General features: G+C 41.6%; 2 protein-coding genes and 1 non-coding gene across 3 annotated transcripts; 1 reads left to right on the forward strand and 2 right to left on the reverse strand.

The window, feature by feature from the left end:
- Positions 1-1,768: 1,768 nt before the first annotated feature.
- Positions 1,769-6,038, reverse strand: LOC142948297 (complement receptor type 1-like). Its single transcript, XM_076090245.1, has 10 exons — positions 5,849-6,038; positions 4,324-4,423; positions 4,154-4,239; positions 3,676-3,879; positions 3,386-3,580; positions 3,176-3,272; positions 2,514-2,587; positions 2,249-2,428; positions 1,957-2,136; positions 1,769-1,866 (listed from the first exon to the last, which is right to left on the reverse strand). Exons 1-10 carry the CDS (start codon positions 5,973-5,975, stop codon positions 1,841-1,843), a joined length of 1,269 nt encoding a protein of 422 aa, XP_075946360.1. The 5' UTR covers positions 5,976-6,038; the 3' UTR covers positions 1,769-1,840.
- Positions 5,366-5,437, forward strand: trnad-guc (transfer RNA aspartic acid (anticodon GUC)). Its single transcript has one exon. It is a non-coding gene; the product is annotated as a tRNA-Asp (tRNA).
- Positions 6,039-8,580: 2,542 nt separating the features above from the next.
- Positions 8,581-19,055, reverse strand: LOC142957877 (6-phosphofructo-2-kinase/fructose-2,6-bisphosphatase 2-like). The gene is made up of 17 exons (XM_076099751.1): positions 18,923-19,055; positions 18,019-18,198; positions 16,846-16,971; positions 16,041-16,137; positions 15,872-15,938; positions 15,720-15,794; positions 15,575-15,631; positions 15,338-15,462; positions 14,566-14,773; positions 13,986-14,132; positions 13,801-13,905; positions 13,120-13,249; positions 11,736-11,798; positions 11,586-11,650; positions 10,301-10,486; positions 9,712-9,775; positions 8,581-9,619 (listed from the first exon to the last, which is right to left on the reverse strand). The coding sequence occupies exons 2-16, from the start codon at positions 18,107-18,109 to the stop codon at positions 9,728-9,730; spliced, it is 1,590 nt and encodes a 529-aa protein (XP_075955866.1). The 5' UTR covers positions 18,110-18,198; positions 18,923-19,055; the 3' UTR covers positions 8,581-9,619; positions 9,712-9,727.
- Between the last annotated feature and the right edge of the window lie 1,419 nt (positions 19,056-20,474).

Here is a 20,474-nt window from a genome sequence, read left to right on the forward strand (position 1 = left end):
CTGTCTGGACTACCAGTTTTATTGTTTTTATTTCAATCTTGTAAATAATGAAAAGAAATCAGACGAGGGTTGAATTCTTTGATCCTAAATTTCGTACGCAGGACCCCCAAAATTGCTTTCTGCCCTTCACGTCCCACCCGTCTCAAATCCAAAGACACCCAGTACTCCCTTTGAAACACCCCACTTGCATTTTGTTCTGTCCCAATGAAGACAGCTCTTCCAAAGACCGCCCAAAAAGGACGGGTCACTTTGTCTTGTGCACTAAATTTAGAGCCCGTCATCCTACTTAAGTGCAATGAATGAGAACACATCGTAAATTTTGGTTACACCCTTTTGTGACGCCACAACAAAGCTTGTGAAATGTGATTTAGGCTGCATTCTTGTTGACTCATTTTATTAAATATTTATCAGTCACCATGGGCAGAAGATGTTTTAAGTTGCAATGTGTAACTGCTCTTATTAAGAGAAATACAAAAACATTGTAAAGTCTGTCAAGAAATGTAATAAAAACGGAAACATTTGGTGTGTAAAAAGAAAAGTGTGATTTCAAAACAGCGACCAAAAGAGTCAAATTATTTTAAAATCTAACATGTTAGGATCTTCCAAGTAGATAAAGGAATTGCTTGACATTTTTGGGAAATCGAAATCAAAATTGCCAAGAATGAGATTGAAACAACTCTCGTCTGGACAGATAGCTTAGCACAAATACTGCGACTACCAGCACCGCTAAAGCTCACTAATTACGAAATAGTTGTAACGTTTTAATCAGTGGGGTGGGGGTTATGTGTTGCATTATTTTATGGCTTGGACATTACTGGAGTGTCTGTTTGAACTAGAAACCTCTGACTCCTGAAGGAAAGCAAGAAAGGGAATAAATATTTCTCACTATGTCTGGACTACTCTTCAGTCCCACCATTCCTAAATCCTTAGCACCACCACTTCAGTCAAATTGGTAAAGATGACTGCACGATGATTATGATAATCCCAACACCTTGTCAAATTTAATTGAGTCAACTGTTCGGGGGGACTCATTTGTGTAAATAAAAATAATTGGTACAGGATATGAAGGGTACCATCTCAAACTCTATTAAGTAGGCTACCTAAATTTTAGGATGACAAAGGGATTTTGATGCTGGGCCAAGCCACGAAGAACTCACGTCAGGTTGAAATTCCTCCACAGGTCAATATGTCCGCGTACTACAGGCCAACGGGCAGCATCCCAGTGCGCTCCCTCGGCCCACATGCCCCAAAATTCCCCCTCCCACCAGAATCGGCTTCTTTCCTGCAACCTGATAAGTTTTGTTTTATTGTTAATTGTTGCCTTTTAACGAGAGTTTGCTATGATGTATCATAGAGTTGATAATGATATTTGCACTTGAATTGTTATTGCTCATGTAAAGAAATGTCTGGATTTTGTATTGTCTTTTTAAATGAATGGAATTGGTGTTCTTATTTTCTTGTAGCTTGTTTGTTCATGAAATGCTCACTCACCGTTTAGTCTATAGAGATGATACATAACATTATCAACTGTTAAGAAAAGAAGAAGCTATGTACAGAGGTGAATGACACAGGTTTGTACTTGTTACTTAGCCAAGACACTTATTGAAATAAACATACTGTACTTCAGCTTCATTTCAAACATATTTTAATGTCTGTATAATGAGTTTATACAAGTCTTATGAGCGAGTAAGAAAATATATCACCATTAGTGTATTATTATGGACTTGTAGAAGGAAGACGTGACGCTTAGGAGACTACCATTTCAATCCTTCACTGACTGCTGGTCAACGGTTTAACCAGGTTGGATTGAAAACTGTAGTTTCACGTTTTAGCCAACTCATCAGCCCCTCCGGTTGTAACGACGTCCTGAAACAAAAATGTGATCATAATTAATCAAAAGTGCTGTAAAACTAAGAATATGATGCAAGTCGTACACAAAAACGATTGATTACTTACGTGTACATGTAGGGAGGCCAGGTGACCATCGGCCATCACCACCACAGGTAACGGTGCTCGGGCCGGTCTTTGTGTAGCCCGGGATGCACTCTATTGATATCGTGTCCCTGTCTTGATACCGCTTGGATTGAGCTCCCGTCCAGTAGGCGTTTGGCACATTTGGATCTGGACATGTTATTTCTGTGAGAAAACGGAACTCAATTTATATTCTAGTCATATCAAATAAGATAGTGACAGCTCTTTAAAAAAAAAAATAATACATCTTTTTAACAACTTTATAAGTGTCAAGGACCTTTGCATGTAGGAGGAGGATCACTCCATGTCCCATCCTTGGTGCACCAAATGTTCCTTTGTCCAATAAGAGTTCCCACACGACAATGATAGCGAATCTCAGTCCTGTATGTGTAAGATGGCTCGTGAGGGCCCGTCATCTCTGCATTCGTCCCTCCTGGAGGCTCCGCACAGACAACCGCTGGAAGAGATACAGTAGCGTCGGCACAGCTAAAGAGGACGGAAACTTAAAAGGCCACATAAGAAATGATGCGAGGTCACCACACCTTCACAGACAGGAAGACGTCCGTCCCAGCCTTTATTCAGGCAGTTTCTGGTTGCCCGTCCTACAAGATGATGCCTAGTGAAAGAAATACATTTTTCAGCGAGTTTCAGAGATGGAGAATGCGAAATCTTTTAGTTAAAAAGAATAACATAAGTAGAACGGACCTTCCCTTTCAAATCAACAGCTGGATGGTCAATGTTTCATACAAGTCTCAGCGGCGGCCATTTTTATGTATACCATAAAAGCAGGCTAACTTATTGTGTTTCTATGGTCAATGAACAGTACTGAGCACCGTACTTTTGAACTAATCTGATAACCACAGCAAATAGTTCAATGTCCGTACTCATTCTATTTCTATTCTATATAAAAAGTCATAGTATAAAAATTAATAGTATAGTGTGTCAGAAAGATTCCTAAATAATGATAGATTGAAAAAGTCATATTATAGTATTAGTATACTGTAGTATAAAGGCAGGATAGACAGAACGGCCATTTCCATGTGTACTGTGAACGTTGCAGCGGGCTAACTCATGTTTCTATGGTCATTGCACAGTGCTGAGAGCTTTTGAACAAGTCAAATGACCAGCAAAGAGCTCAAAGTCTCTTCTACTCTGATTCCATCTATATGGTAGGACAGCAGTGCAGTATACAGATGTTCCTTACCCCTCATTGCACACAGCTGTAGCAGTGTCTCCAAACTCCACTCCAGCATAGGTAAACAGTCCGTTCAGAATCTCTCCTGCAGAGCCACATGACTTTCCTTTGGAGCGTGAAAAAGGTCAAGTTAAACGGGTAATACAGAAAAACATTAATACATCTCTAAACTAGGACTGAGAAGGATCATTAAAAAAACACAACGTTAAAAGTTCTTACGTTCACATTTTAGCAGCAGCGGTGTCCACTTTCCCCCGACACACCTGCGATACCTGCTGCCGCCTGAGGCAACGTATCCGAAGTCACACACGTAATGGACTTTGTCGCCACGAGCGAAAGAGGTCATCGTGAAGTACCGGTCAGCGAGGTTGGCGTTGGAGTCGCGGGTGGTGACTGGCACACCGCATCCTCCTGCTGAACAGACCAAAGGGTCAGTCTGGGTGAACAAACGTGTCACCACTTCGTTTTTAATAAACCACACAAGTGGTTAACAAAAAAAAAATACTCACTTTCTTTATCGGGTGAAGGCAGGCATCGAGGGGGCTGAGGTTGCCACAGGCCGCCGGGTCCACAAGTGATCTGCTGAGCTCCATCCAGCTGGAAACCCCGGCTGCAGGTGAAGGTGACGTGGTCTCCCACTCGGTATACAGAAACATCTCCGGTTCTGTCCACAGAGTTGGTCACTGCAGGGGTGGAGCAGGTGGCCTCTCCCTCTGAAGAGATTACAATTATTTTTCTCCAAATTGATGGCACTGTCTGACAAAGACAGTATCTGCACCTCACTATTCCTGCTATGCTTGGAGGGAAATGTATTAGTTAGATTAAGGCCTGGACAGCAGATGGAATCCCAAAACATGCGTCACAGTCGTTACTCACCGTTAAACACGACACCGTCCGCATTAGATCACCTCTTAAGGTGCAGCGACCACAGTGTGTAAAGAGTATCAATGGGTTTCAGATAACACGCCTATGATGATGCTCTAATGCTCGGTTGCTCACCTACACAAGACGGGAGTTCACCGGTCCATCCAGATTTCTTGCATATCATGGAGTCGAATCCTTTCAGAGTGTATCTGTCGACATGGAGATAAACACGTCACAAAGTCAGAGGCTTATTCTAACAGAGTTTTAAGGATTTCCTTTGAGCATCAACTTACCCCTCTTTGCATTTAGCATAAACTTTCGCCCCGACGAATGAATTCCCTTCATACTGAAACTCCCCGTTAGGTAGATCCCCGGCATTGCCACATGATCTCTCTGTCGGAAGAACGAGATTGTAAATGACCGATCACAACATGGAAAGGAGGGTGAAATGTGATTTGCCAGATGGAACAAAAACAAGGCAGACGCCTTTATTTCACCATGTCGCAAAACAAACCACATAAGCTGCTGGAACGTCTGCATGCCAGCCTCGGTGAGTTTTTCCAGACAGATCAAGGCAGAGTTTTTAGATGCGTTGTATAAGATGCGGTCTGTGTAGGTGCTCTTGAGGTTATCTCAACCCCCCCCCCCCCCCACACACACACACAGAGATGTCTCTGATTTGAGTCTACAGAGATGAGCTTTACAGTAGTATTTTCAAATAGGTTGCTCTTGTTACCAAACACTAAATATGAAATAAACATAAAAAGCTAAACTCTAATGTTTAAGTAAGGAGAAAAAAAAGTCTACCTCGTAAAATAATAATGGGACATCTCCTTTTGATGGGATCCATGCTTCCTTATTTTCATTCAGCTCAACAGAAAATGAAGCAAGTTTGCACTTCATGACAAGTGAATCCTGCTGTCAGACATCAGATACAGTCCAACAGCAACAAACACCAAGTTAGTTAAAGATAAACAAAAGTAAATTGAAGTCAGTATGAGGAATTTTTAAGACACTTGTCTCTGTTTGTCTTTTACATTCTAAATATTAATGTTATCAAATAGTTTGAGGTTTAAGTACAGTAAAAAGTACAATATTTACTTGTAAAAAGTACAATATTTACCTATTTAACATTTTTAGAGGCTCCCTGTTTTTCTGTTAAAGGTAAGCAGGATTTCTATACTGGACTTTTTTTCATCACAGTGAAGCAGCGCTTTTACAAACTATACTTTAAAAACACATTTAAAACACACTTCACATCTAATTAATATTCATTAGCTACTCCATGTCAGCCCATTGATTGGTTGGATGAGGTCACATGACGCTTTACGCTCCTCCTCGTTAGTATAGTGGACAGTATCTCCGCCTGTCACGCGGAAGACCGGGGTTCGATTCCCCGACGGGGAGTAATACTTATTTTCTTTTTGTTGTATTTCTACTACTATTTTTTTTGTAAATAAGATAATCATAACTCTGCTCAACCTGTGGTGACGACTGACAGGAGATTAAAGTTACAGACCTGCTTTAGCTGATTGTAGCTGTTGATGCATTGTTTCGGCTGCATCAACTCCGCCTACATGCTGCTCAAACGCTCTGTATGTTTGGAAGCACATACCTGTGCGAGCAGCTTTTCTCTGTGATGAAGGTGAACAAAAACCCACACTGGAGTATAGTCTCACTGATGCACACCTTCACTCCATCTTGAGAGTTTCCACAGCACAGAACTTAACCCCAGACATTATTCAACTGGCAGCCAAATACAAATAAAAACGTTTAGCCTTTCTTTAACTGAACTGAACAGCTAATAAGTGTACTTACTTTCGCATTTTAGAGTCAGCTGGGTCCATTTCCCACCATCACACTGCGCAGCTCGGCTTCCTCTGTACGGACTGAAGTCCTCTGCGCATTCATAATAAACCTTCTCCCCGCTCAAGAACTTCTGCATGGCCGCATATTTCTTCACTAGGATGGTGTTCGGGTACTCCGGTGGTGCCGAACATGTCTTTGGTACTTGAGCTATTTTGTTTTTTTGGAAGATCAAAGAGTTAAAATATAAATAAATAAGAATCCCAATGTGCGAAATGTGGATTTTACTTTAATTTACCTGAAGCAAGAAAGGCAAAGGATGAAACCAGAAAAATCCACGGGACGTTCCTCATGTTTGTTAGTCCGCGAGGCTGCGTGCAGTAAATAAATCCTCTGAGACAGATTACAAATCAAATGCCAGCAGCAGGCTCGGATCAGGCAATTTATAGAAGAGGAGGGGGGTGGCTCACCCGGAGCAGCCCAGCTGATCGACATCACACGGAAACAAACACAGGGACACACGTACTGCCACCTTATCCCAACAATCAATATAAATCCAACATAACCCATGGGTGCCAGATGGTGATCTGCAATAACTTTATGGGCTAAACCAATTCAATGTAATCCTAAACAAGCCAAACAAGCAGATAAACTATTCGGGGAGCAAACGTTTTCCAAAACATTCACATGATCTTCTAAGATTTCAGTTGAACAAGTTAGACGTTTATAGATGAAAGAAAGTCAACATGTTTCTACTGGAGGGGAAAGAAAGTCTTATCAGCTTTTTAGAGACATTAAGGGAACAGAACCCCACTGCACTTTTACTAATAAAAACCAAATAGACCACAGAAATCAAATAAATTAATGTTAATTTCGTCCTTTAGTATTGTTTGTCTAAACCCAGTCTAATAAATATTAAATTGAGGTATTTTTTAAACATTTTGTAAACCTAATTTAGATCAGTCAGGGCACTAAATGGAATATGACACACTACAATTCAACAGCACTTCAAACTACAGTCGCTATAAATGCAGTTTATACTGCACACAGTTGAATGAACACCTCTCTAAAACAATTTAATAAAAAAACTAAACAATTTGACCTCCTGTTCACTAAGTTTATTTTGAAATGTAATTGTATATTTGCATTTCCACTCATTTTAAACTTGTCTTTCATTAGTTGTACACTAATTGAACTGTATGAGACTCTTGACCCGGTAGCAGAGTTTTCAGCCTCTCTGTCTCTGGTTATTTTTAATCAACACAGACCACTGCTTGGTTTCCTTGTGGTGGAAAGTCACAACAGAGCTTTGCCAGCATGGTTTTGAGTCACTGTGACTCTGATTGTACACCCCGGCCGTAATGGTGGAAACAGCAGGCAGATCCTTTTTATTTATGCCTTTTAAAGTCATAAAAAAGTCATATAAAAAGTCATATTAATTCATAGTATAGTATGCCATAAAAATTCTTAATAAATCTATAGTTTAGTATTTTATTCAAGATACTTTATTGTCATACAGCAGAATTATGGTCTGTAACCTCCAGTGAGCAGCAGCAACAGAACAAAAGAAAAACAAGACAATGGAATAGAAACAAGCAGATGAAAAATAGATAATGGGTACAGATTATGGATTACATGTAAGCAGTGTCTTTAAATAGTAGCCGCTACATCTGTGGTACTTAATGTATATTTTATGACAGTGGCTCTCAACCTGGTGGTCAGGAACCCCCAAAAAGATGAATCTATGGGGTCACGAGATGAGCAAGTCGTGACCTCTCTCTTTTGTAACATACTGGATAATTTTATCCTCTTGAGTCACGAGAAACTATCTCAGAGGGGAACATCATTCTTTGGTTGAACTGAACTCGTAGACAAATGTAACCTGCGACCAGACAAGAAGACATCGCTCTGGTTTAAGGGGCCATAAGCCAAAAAGGTTTAGTCGTGTTTTATGAGATCTTCACACGTTTTGAATGTAAACATCCTCACAGAATCTGGTAACTATATACAGCCATCAGAGGAGCACTTTCATCCAAAGGGACTTGCAGCATGAACGTAATGTTGCTCTAAATAGAAACAGTGTCATCTCATTACAGTCCCTCTTCCTCTGACACATGAAGATGTTTTGACCCCTCACACTAATGATGTAGCGGTCCGCCTGAGAATATTAAAACCAAAAGTCAGCTACAGGCCTCTGACCCCAACCGTCATGGCCTGATGGGCATCTGGACAGTTCAATTATAGGCATTGTTTAGTCTGTTTCTTTTCTTCTTCTTTCCTTTGTTTATTCATGTATGTTTGTGGGTTTCTGCAGTTTATTATTTAGTATATATTCATGTGGTATGTAGTTTTGGTTTAAGTGACCGTGATCCATTTTCTTTTTGTTGAATATCTTTAATCAGTGTGGAATCCACACATTCAAGGATCATTTCAGGCGTCAAAGCAACTTGCAGATTAAATTCTCTTAAAATACGACTGATTGGGACATTTCCTCCCCCGTTTCCCTGATGACTCACCCTGCAGCGTATACAAGTAAATCACATTCATTTAAAGCTTCTTACATCATTTTAAACACTCAGTGAGCAGAGCAAGAATAATAATTGCCCTCTTGTTCTTTGAGCTCTTACTTTGGGGACATGAAGTTTATCAAACAGAAAGGCGACTCCCAGTGAGCTCACACACACTTCTTCACCAAACTAAAAGACTTTTCTGAGGTCAAAATAAAGAGACGTCAACGTAAACAATGCGATAAAATGAACTTTATTAAAAGGAAACATGTACGGTATACAGTGTTCAACGAGCAGCTCGTTTTAAGACATTCAATCCTATTGTCACAGCCTTGTAGTCCTTTCAATAAAGGCACTTTTTTCCCAAAATGTTGATTTATTGCTGATATTCTAATCAAAGTCATGTGAATAGATGTTATCCACGTGGTTACTATGAAGCTAGTCATTATCATACAGTATATTCGATTGATTTACTTTTAGCTATGAAGAATTGAATTGCATTATAATTCAGGAGCACTTTGTGTTTGAAATATTTGCATCAGTTTCACGGAACTCAAATGTCGTCAGCTTGACATCGACACAGAGGACAGCTGAACATATTAAAGCTGGTATGCGAGTGGAGGGCAAAACACAAATGAAGAGAAGAGCAGAATAAGTGTCACAGAGGAAATAAGCACAGTAGCTGCTTCAATGTTTTTTTACAAGGCAAGACGAAACATTTCATTACTTTTTACAGCCCGTGTCTGCCTACTGCAAGCTTGATAAGCTTTTAATTACACTTCAAAATTAAATTATTACTACATCTTATGAGACCGCCCGAGGAAGGACGCACATCACCTGGGAATGTTGAAAAGGTAACTTAAAGGAAACTAAGGCTGTACATGGCTTCCTTAAAGAGAGGCACTCTCTTACAATAAAACTAAAAAGAGGAGTCAAATTCACAATCAACATGTTCTACATCTAATACAGCATAATATGACTGTAGACTACAGTATGTGGAGTGTACAAGGGGTTTCTACATTCTTATATATCGGAGCTGGATCGCAGCCTTGATATGAAGGCTTTTGTGCAAAGGCATTGAGTTCATGTATGTATGTGCACACTAACACACACACACACTAACACACACACACACGAACACACACACACACACACACATAACATATCCAACGAAAAACAAAGAGATAACACATGGTTACACAGATACAGTGTTTAAGAATGTAAACACTTTACTGCTGGTCTTGAGAACTGGTGATGCATCCATGTGGAGAAAAGCCTGGAGTAAATGGCAAAACAAAGATGTGAGATATTCGAGGTGGAGACCACAGATGTTCCACATGATAAGCAAGAGGAAGAGGCTGAAAATACCTCTTTCTGTGGTTCTTTAATGCTGCTCGCCTGTGTGTGCTGCACCGAAACCGTTCACAGAGTCCTGCGGGACAGAAAAAGGGGGGAAGGCAGAAAGCGTTAAGAAAAACACCAAACCAAGAGACGACTGAGGCGTTTGTTTTGACTGGCACCGACTGAACTTGAGCCAATATTAAAATCTGAGGTCACCAGCCGGAGTGAAACACTCCCTTTCTGCCCTCTTTTCAGTTTATGAGCTACAGAACATTTAAGGGAGGTCACTTTATGAGGCAAATCACATCCAAGATGTGTGTGAAGGCCACTTTGTTAGTTCTAAACACCTTTATAATGTAAAACATGATAATACAGCTCTGGGGTTGTACTGGGCCCTCATCTCTGGAATAACACATCTCAATATACAGAGCAAAGAAACCAATACAAATAAGGCCGTATACATATAAATCGTATAAATCTAAACTAAAATTATTCAACTATTCATCTTTCCCTTGCTGCTGTTTCATAGCTCCTTAGTTTTTCTATTGTCAGACAGTTTGCTCTTTATTTATCTTTAAAATTATGAATTACATCCAGCAACACTCACTGCACTGACCTCGCTTTGTAGCATCTCTGCCCCCTCGGACGCCTCAGAGAACTGCATGCTGGGTAAAGTAGGAGCCTGGGACATGCGAGCATGCGAAGGGTTGCCCACGCTGTACAGGCGCGGCCGTTTGATCTGGTCTTGGCTGGACAACGGGGTGAAGCTGTTTCGTCGGATGAACGCTGGCGGCACAGCATTCTGGGTAGTGAAGAGCAGACAGTGGTGGGCTGATTAACACGCGTGTGTTTTTTTGTGTGTGTTGTACTAATTAAACCTCTCCTACTGAAGCTCTGAAGTCACTGTGTTCTGTGTAAGTGACTGCTGGAGAGCCGGGAGAGAAAAACAACCACTGAGACAAACAGCCATAAATATACGGACCATTGCTATTTTGGTCTCAGCAGACCGGATATTTCTCAGCCCATTTAACAAGAGCTTTGTCAGTTAACGTGTTTATGTGTTAACACCCACTCTGTCTAGGACTCTTGGTTTCAACAGTCGTCACTCATCAGAAACAAACTCTTTAACCGGGGAGCAGATATGAAGCGGGCGGATTAGGAAATAAAGACAAAAAGCCTCTGAATGTGTCGTTGGGATTCCCGGAATAAACACAGATCGCTGATGAACATCCAGTTCACTGTTGGGGGATAGAGTTTGAAAAGTCCAGAGGCCAGATGTATCAATGATACAAGAACATGTACACAGCATGAAGTATGCCTGCTTCCCGATCATAAACTGGCATCTGTAAAAGCAGATGTTGTTATGAAAATGTGCACACCTCACAAATACAACGGTAACGAATGGTTTCTAGAGAGAGCCGAGGCTGATTCGATAAGGTGGATATCTATTACACTGGAGGCTTTTCATTGATCTCGTTTTCATTTGGTCCTTTACTGTGAGGGAGCTGCTCCCACAGCTTTAACACTGACCATGAACTGCAACATCACTGGTTCGAGTAAATAGCCAAAAAACACTTTAAAAATCTAAATTCCTTGTGAGGCACAAGTATCTTTCTCTATGAGCGTTGACCGGAGGAACCAGCCAGCCTAGCTCCGTCTGAAGCTAACAAAAGAGATTTAATATATATACGATGGAAGGACTTTTGAGGTGAAGACTCCTGGAAGTGTGGTTTGACCTAAATATAGCCGTGGTCAGTTTGTCTAGTCATGATGTAGGGGATGACTGATTCTACTGGCTGCACGCACTAGAAACGTGCACTACTGAACTCGACTGACAACTTCAGACAAACGTCACAGTGTGTTTACGACAGAACTTAATTAAAAAAAGGTCAGGAGCTTACTAATGGTCTGTCTCTGTGTGTGTTGACAGCCTCGACCTTCAGGTCAAACATGTCCACCGTACAACCTGGAAGAGGGAGACAGGAGAACAACACGTCACAACCCAACAGAGGAGGAAGTTTAGTCAACTTGTGAACAGTGAAGTGACTTACCGTAAGCAACGGGGGTGAGTTTTAGGACAGTGTGCAGGGGACACTTCAAGTAGGGCAGATCATCTGTGCCAACAGAAGAAACAAAATGTCCAGTCATGTTTGTGTTTCCCCCTCATGTTTGGGATGCACGGCGCTGTATTCAGACTGCAGTGCTACTTGTCCCTTACGGGGGTGCAGTGGGATGAGATGCCAGTCAGAGCTGCACCCACGCGGTTTGGTCTCTGCGGTCATCACACTGTGGTGGAGATGCTGCAGCCACTTCCTCTGCTGACTGACGAAACCTCATGCCTAATTATGGATTTGATTTTCAGCAGCATTTTCCACTCGACCCACCCAGTTATTACTCAGGGCTGTTACTTGTCACTGAGTGCTTCCACACATGTTTACATGTGCTTTATTTAATGCAAGTACAATTATGTTATAAGAACAATGCCATCCAAAAGCCAGAGTCCACTATCAAGAACTCTCTAGAGTGCAACCCTGTAACTTCACTAGTTTTGTTTTAAACAAAGCTCCAAAATAGATGTTAGTGTTTATGATCTGGTCAGGATTTCTGCCAGCGTGGAATGCAACAGCATTTGCTGCATTGTGAGCTTGATGAGAGATCCTCATTCGGTGGGAGGCTACCTGCCCTCCGTCTTTCAAACAGAGGATCAATGAGATCTTAATGTGTCTTCAGACTGCTTCGAGTCATCTTTGTACTGCATTTGAAAAACCCAGACTGTGGCGTCCTCTTGTGGTGACATCAGAGAAGACACTGTGTCAGACGGCAATATTCATTGTTTCTAAAATATGTTTCCTTACTATCCTCTGTCAAAATAGGCTGAAACATTTACAGCCATGATCTATCCATTGGAACAACCCACAGGTAAATCACTACTGCGATTACAGATCTAATTACTGAGAGGGTCCGTTTTAAACAGCTGTGGTCTGGAGCTAGAACACCAACTAACAGCAGCCTGTCAAAGGCCAAATTACAACCAACCAAAAGGGCCGAAGTTTGTGTGACAGACTACTAGACTGGTGCTACTGTGCTTGTGCATCCACTTTGGATGAGTCTTGGTCAGTCGTGCCACACTTCTCTTCATTTAGGTCTCTTTTAATTGCTCCTCTTCTCGCACCTTCGCAAATCCGCAGAGTACGACAGATTTCAATGTCACAAATAGACCTAAATGTTGTGGTGTTGAATGTCTTCTCAGGGGAACAATATGATCTTCAATTCCTTCAATAAGCCCTTTTGTTAAAGAGGGATTGAGTAGAATGGTCGTACAAGTTTTAGATAAATTATAAAAACAGCTGTTCGCAGAGACTCAGCAGTTTACTGTAAATATGTTTCTATAATGTGAGGCTTTGTCGAGGCTCGTGTCATGTTTCTGCTTGTTACCTGCGCTCTTGTCCAGGAAATAGGCGAGCAAGCAGCGCATGACGGCCTGGTGACAGAGGACCAGCACGTTGCCCTGTCGCTCCAGCTCCATGATGACCGGCTCCAGCCGCTGAACCAGGTCCTGGTAGGACTAGAGCCAAAAGGTACAGACAAGTTTGATTCAGCTTTTATTGAAGATCATTTTCCAGTTCATTATTAAACAAGATTTATCGCCTTGTGGTTGTGTGTTTGTGAGTAAGAGTCATAACAGTGACTGTTCTGATCATCACTTCCTCAACTGACAACTATATTTATAATCAAATCTAAAAAACTATGGAGGTCTCTAAAGCAAAACCTCATTAAATGGTCAAAAATCACAAAAATCAATTACAACGTTTACGTCCATGTCTGTCCAAAATGTCATCATTTTATCCTCTGCATAATTAGCCCATAAATTCTTGAGTTGTGGCCAACAACCTTTGACCACTAAAATCTAATATTCATTCCTTGAGTCCAGGTGGAGGTTAGTGCCAAATTTGCAGAAATCCCCTCCAGGCGTTCCTGAGATAACACATTCACGAGAACGAGAACGACGACCAAACCGAAAACATAATGCCTCCGGCCACGGCCGTCGCCGGTGCAGAGGCACAAAGAAACATAATGGGCAGAAGCATTACAGACTCTAATCTGTCAGGCTGTTACCTCTCCTCCCGGATAGCGGTAATGGTACTTGTCCTGGCTCCTCATGGCGAACTCCTCTGGGTACGTTTCCTCAATAATCTCATAGGACATTTCTTCACACACTCCCTGAAACACAAAGCAGGCGAATAAAACACACGTCCTCACAGTGAACGCCTGTCTCTTCAGCTACAGATGAGAGCACCTACAGCATCTATTTCATTGAGGATCTTCCACTGCTCGTAGGGAACTCCCAGCTCCTCTGCCGTCTGAATGGTGCGCCTCAGCTGGCTCGTCCAAACCTTCAGGTCTGACAGATGGTGCTCTTGAACAAAACCCTTCAGTGCTGCTGAAAACTGACAGGAGGACATACGAAAGAGACGTTTATGCTGGAGAAGAGACACCCAAACACAAAACGGAAGTTACAAATATTCTCTTCGTCTTCCTGGTTTTATGCTAAAACTAAATGTTTACAATGTGTTGCTTGATTTTATAACTTTCAAAAGCTTCTCAAGTTGTTCTGGACATTATATCAAAGGACTAGCTTGACATTTTGGCACAAACGCTTATTATCTTGCTCAGAGTGATATGAGAAGATTGACACCGCTCTCATATCTGTCCAATAAGAGCCAGAATAGCTGTTTCCTGTCTTTACTAATAAGCTGCTGCTTCATATTTAAAAAAGCACATATTAGAATGGTATCATAATTAATTAAGTGCGCTTCCAAAAATGTCAAACACTTCTTTTAAGACTTTTGGAGATGCTGCAGGGATGAATAGTTAGAGCACCTGTCTCCCTCTCTCTGACAGCTCAGAGTCTCCCCCGATGAGTCCCTCCACGTTGTGATGGCTCTCTCCGTGCCGACAGAGGTAGATAGAGTGGGAGTGCACGTGGATGTTCATGAGGTAGTACACTATTTTACTTTGGATGTAGTCCTGCACCTTGTTGACCAAGAAACGACGGCCGACATTGATGACCTGGATGAAGGAGAGGTTCCTGTATGTCAGAGAGAAAAAGAGGACAACGGAAAGTGAGTCAGTGCGGTAACTCAAGACTCGAAGGGCGAAGGGATACCTGGTACTTTTTGGTGTAGTCTGAATATTCTGATATTTCATTTATCACACGCTTCAGGACATTCTGTGTCATTAGCAAGGACGAGGTTCAAGGCTATCAACAAGTATTTTTCTTCTCCACAAACAAAGATCAAGTATGTGGGCCTAATTTAAGTTAGGTTACTTTATTCATTTTAATACATATAAAAGTTTTCAGTTAATTTATAAAGAAATCAAATTAGTGGTTTTCCTTGAACGACATGAGCTAAATTTCGGACTAATTATTGGTACTTTAGGATTTATCGTATACCAGCTCCTCAGATCACAACCCATTAAATAATAGACGATAACCAACAAGATCATAAAGTAGCTCCTGTTTCCACCTGGTGGACAGTTTATGTTCTGTTCTGTTATGACCCCCATAAAGACAAATCATCTACAAGGCCAACACAAGGAAACTACTGAGGACAGTTAGCCATAAAAGACTTACAGCGTGAAGCTTTCTTACTTGTCGTGTTCATCCGGATCCAAAGGTTTGTAGGTCACTTTATAACATTCTATTCGCTTCAGAAAATCCTCCATGACGCTTTCTCTGTCCCTCTCAGGGTAATCTGGGCTGGACACCTTCACGTCCTTTTGTGAGAGAAACATGTGAAGAGATGATGTAGTGACATCCAACGAGGACAAAACTGTGCTTATAACTTTAAAAAAAATGAAATAAATAAATCATAAAAGCATCATTTACCAGGATATTTGTCGCGATGACGTCGGGATCGTCACATAATGATTCGACAAAAAACACCTAACGAAAGGCGTTAATCATTAGAAATTCAGAATTCATGTGAAGACACACCGACACTAAATGGTGAAATCATGAACGTAACTCCGACCTTGTATGAATTATCCTGAGCAAAACTAAGGATGAGCTCCCTCCTCTCTCTGGTGGTGTTGGTGGCGTCAAAAACCTGACAGACAACACAAGATGTTCAGCCCAAATCAATTCATATCCATAAACAATAGATTGAGTGTTTCGTGTCCTTACAGCGATCTGGCCTCCCTCCTCATTCAGATAGGCCTTGACATCCTCCAGGGCCACCAGAGCACACTGCCTGAGGAAACACAATCAGTACATTGATCGGGGAGTCAAAGGGAAAGGAGTCAATCTACGACACCAAATTGGGTCAACGCGAAGAGAAAGCTTTCTTACTCACTTTCTAATTTGCATTGCTTCTTTATTGTCATGTCTGAAGAAGTCGTAGGACTTGTAGGACTGCACTGCCTCTCTCCTGTAGACGCCGAGGTTAAATACTGCAGAGGGAACCGAGAGAGAGAAGAGAGTCAGAAAAAGAGAATGCAAAATCAGTGACAAGGATTACTTTATGGCTCCGTCGAGGCGGTGGCTTTCATCTCAACCGAGTCCGCCAAACCAGTTCTCCTGCATTCCATTCAGGTGAAACCATAATCCTACAACTGCAGACTGAGCCAGCTGAAAGGGGGTGGTGACATGTACGGAACTATGAATCAACAAAGCATTGCCTTAAGCATAATATTTTCAGGTAAGTAATCGTTTTTTTTAATCTATGCTATATTTAGACAGGAAAGTCCCACCAAGAGACAAGATCTCTTTTTCCTGGTCAAGACGGCAGCAGTTTTAAATAGAAAACAATTCCACATGTTAGGACACAAAGAATACAAAAAGAAAAAAGAGAAACGGCAAAAGAGGAGACGCTCACAGGCCCTACCAGCGATATCCACCTGAGTCATGTTTCCTTCAGGGCTGTTTGTACAAGAACTTTAAAGGTATTGTCCCGGGTAGATAAAAATAGAAAGCAGTGCATCATGGTGCCACCCTGATTCAAGTTAGATGCACGTCTGCACTGCACCTTCCAAAAATAACTTTTTATAGTGACTCACTGAGGCTCTGAATCCAATCCTAACTGTTTGCATGTCCTGTGGACAGATCAAACGTTACAACATTCATAAAACTAAAACATGCAGTATTGCTTCCGTACTGACCCTTCGTTGGCACTCCAATCCAGTTGAGGTAGCGTGTCAGCTTCTTGGACATGTAGGTTTTCCCTCGAGCGGGCAACCCAATCATCACTATCACAGTTGGAGAGTTGGTCATGTAGGAGGCCCAAGCTGCAGTTCACACACACACACACACACACACACACACACACACACACACACACACACACACACACACACACACACACACACACACACACACACACACACACACACACACACACACACACACACACACACACACACACACACACACACACACACACACACACACAGGTATTAGTTATTAAGCATTCAAGGGTATAGACTGTTTAACATTGGCCCTCATCGTTACTTTAAACTTGCCCCTGAAATGTCCCGTTCATAACAATAATAGGGCCGATATGCATATTGTATACACACTGATGTGCAGTACACAGCAAGGAGAGGGAAGGTTGTGAAATAATCCAATGTCACCCCTGCCGTGTTCATCTACCTGCTTAGTTTAACATTTCCGTCATACCATCGTCGTCTCTTGACTGCTGGTTAATGTTTCTCAAAGTCCGGCCGCTTAGCGACCCGGTTTAGTAATCCAGTGTAACCTTGAGGACTGGGACACGAAATGGAAAATACTTCTAACGGTTTTCTTTCAGTGTCCACAACAGAACATCCTCAGCTCAGGGGAAACGAATCTATCAAAACAAAGACGTGGCGAGACTAGACTTGCCTCTAGATTGTACGAACAGATGTCTACAAGCGTGGAGCAGGCAGAATAGTTCTGTATTATATATATGGAAACATTTCACTTCCCCGGTTAAAGATTCATCAAAGTCTGAAGCTAATATGAAGCCGAGCTTAGTGACATTTTTACCAGCTGAATCTGAATGTCGACTTTGCTCATTGCAGTGTTGCTGTGCTTCAAAAGGAACAGTATGAATACACCCACACACTGCATACATACCAATAATGACAAAAGGTGCCTCAAAGTTGACATTTAACACTCAGTGCCTGCTGAGACCTTATCACCTCTCTTTACTCGTGGCCAACAGAGCAGGAAACGTGATTTTAAGAAGTTCACAATTTAAACAGCCCGCTGAGAGTACGTTAGATTAAATACTGTAAGGAGCATTAATACAGAACAGGCCTCAGGTAACGCGTCAACAGAAACAGACCACTCACAGCACTTCTTCTCATTGGCTCTGAGGTCCGTCCTTTTGGCCTCTGCTGAGCCGTCGGGAGCAGCTGCAGGTCTCCCCTGCCTGCCGGCCATGATCGGTCTGGTCGGTGTCCTGCGGTCCTGTCTCGGCTGGTCTGGGGACGGCGAGCTCTGGTCACTGTTCGGATGAGGTCAGCATCTCTCTGTTGAGGACAGGACTTTGCTGTATCATATCAAACGCTGCCTGACGACAGTGTTAGGTGATAATGCTGTCATATGTTAAAAGGATGCTGAAGAGGAACTCACCAGCGCTTCAATCACTAGTCTATTATTAAATTAATTTATCCAGAGACAAGACAAGTTCACCTCTTCCAATTTTGATACTCTAGCAAAGAATTAGCTGGTGACAGCTTTGCAAATGTGGAGAACTGCCTGCTCTCTGGATTAAGTGCTGAAACATCATTTTCCTTAACGATTTATCTGTTATTTTGTAAAACTATTTGATCCATAGAATGTGGGAAAATCACAATTCCCTGAAAGCCCAAACAAATATCCACAATGAAAGTGGTCGAGCTAGTGAATTATTGACATTGTTGGCATTGTAGGCTGTAGCTCACGTGGGAATCGACCAGAGTTGTCATTGTTGTTATTTAATTAAGTTATTCTGGTAGTTGTAACACCTACATTCATGTACTCTCCTCCTGCCCTGATACTATCAGCAGTACGATGAGTAAACTGGTTCGTGTACAAGCTGGGTATAATTTGGTAAATAGTTCTACGTGACATCACATACAGTAGAGCTGTCTTCACACTGTACCTAACGTGCACTGCGGTCAACTTCATCACCTCCGCTTTTATGTTGTTTAAAAAGACAAAACAAAACGTTGCAGCGAAACGGGGACGAAAACTCTAAATGTTTAAACTTACCACAAACGAGCTGCCGAGTAATATTTGCTTATTTTTCTTTTGTTACGATGCTGCTGGCAGTTTGCTTCCACCGTCACCGTCACCGGACGGCTCCTTCTTCTTCTTCTTCTCGGATGTTTTAAGTTCCTCCTCCTCGGTGTCTACCGGAAGTTCACAGATGTCAACCATGCTGTCACCCGAGCAGCTTCCGGTTGGGCTTTCCAAAATAAAATATTGAAAAGACAGCTCCCCTTGAATATTTTGGAAATTGTGAATAACACAAATAAATGTAGCATATAGAATTAGTATATAGTTTTAACACGTTATAATCTGAAGAAGTATTGAGCACGTTTTTAAAACTTAATTTCAATCGTCATACACATGCAGGTACATTCAGATAAATACATTAAATTTGACCTCTTCATTTAACCCATCCTACTGTAGGTAGGAGCAGCAGGTTGCATAGTGCCAGATATGTTCCCAATCTCGGATCTTGCACCTTTAAGATCTCACTTAATTAAAGCTAAGATATCTAGACAAACATCCCCAAATTACTCAAAGTACAGTGTGGACGGCAGTGTCCACATACCTTTGGTCACATGGTGCATATATCTAGGTAGTTATATTGCTGTCATTACTACCAAGAGTATAACGTGTATGACCTCTTACTAAGGTGGACCAAATGAAGGTGTTTTGCTGACCCTTGTTTTATTGTAAGTTATAACACAATGACACGGCTTTGGGATCATAAAGAGAGGTTTTCTGGACACTATTTCTGTGCTCCAGATCCAAGAACAACAATTAATAGAATTGAGTTGATTAGTTTAAACATATAAGAGGAAAAACATACATGCATTCCCAAATTAAGTGGCATTCTTCTTTAATTGTACAGATTATTTCATACAGAAAATATGCCACCTAACTCATTGCAATCACAATTCTTTATTCTCTGAAAAGAAACTATCCTCACAGTGTCTAACTAATACACCATAACATTAAACAACCCTTCGCCTGTAAGATATGTGCTTGTTTTGTAAAATAATGTTCGTCAGTAGAAGATAATCTGGATCTACAGTTTTTGCTTATTTTCCTAGCTGGATCTCTGAGAGGACAGATGCCGAGAGAGAGAGAGAGAGAGACAGAGAGAGAGAGAGAGAGAGAGAGAGGACGGGTGCTGAAGTCAGAATGGGGTTATAATTCTCAGCGTGTTTCTGTCCATCAAGCAAACACAAAGATATTTCTAGATGAATCCTAGAAATCACTTAACCAGAGAATATTGCCTCGTCCGCAAGGTTGAACAGCACATCCACATAATCTGCCTCAAGAATTGCAACTTCTGGTCATCGTTTGTCCATTTTGTAGCCCTTTGAAACTCAGGAAGTAGTGGTAAACAAACTGTCTGAAGATCCCTGATCAGGTCATGCTCTCTTAAAGTTCAGTAATGTGGGCAAATAAAGGGATCCGGCTCTCAAATGATATGAAAACGGAGAGGACTTTCCACCATTAGTCAGCCAGTTATAACCTTCTACGTACAGTACATACCCTGAATGCCTTAAACAGATTGAAAAGTTTT

Source organism: Anarhichas minor, unplaced genomic scaffold (assembly GCF_050575085.1).
Source record: "Anarhichas minor isolate MPS153535 unplaced genomic scaffold, ASM5057508v1 ptg000003l, whole genome shotgun sequence".
Lineage (NCBI taxonomy): Eukaryota > Metazoa > Chordata > Actinopteri > Perciformes > Anarhichadidae > Anarhichas > Anarhichas minor.

Excerpts from the sequence above, each read along its gene's own strand:
- LOC142957877 (XM_076099751.1), bottom strand. The coding sequence starts at position 18,109 with ATGGCCGGCAGGCAGGGGAGACCTGCAGCTGCTCCCGACGGCTCAGCA. Across the intron at positions 14,133-14,565 it reads TGTCAGAGAGAGGGAGACAG|TTTTCAGCAGCACTGAAGGG; the intron begins GTGCTCTAACTA and ends TCCTCCTGTCAG. Across the intron at positions 13,250-13,800 it reads ACCGCTATCCGGGAGGAGAG|TCCTACCAGGACCTGGTTCA; the intron begins GTAACAGCCTGA and ends TTTTGGCTCTAG.
- LOC142948297 (XM_076090245.1), bottom strand. The coding sequence starts at position 5,975 with ATGCAGAAGTTCTTGAGCGGGGAGAAGGTTTATTATGAATGCGCAGAG. Across the intron at positions 4,424-5,848 it reads GCTGACTCTAAAATGCGAAA|AGAGATCATGTGGCAATGCC; the intron begins GTAAGTACACTT and ends TTCTTCCGACAG. Across the intron at positions 4,240-4,323 it reads TATGCTAAATGCAAAGAGGG|ATACACTCTGAAAGGATTCG; the intron begins GTAAGTTGATGC and ends CCATGTCGACAG.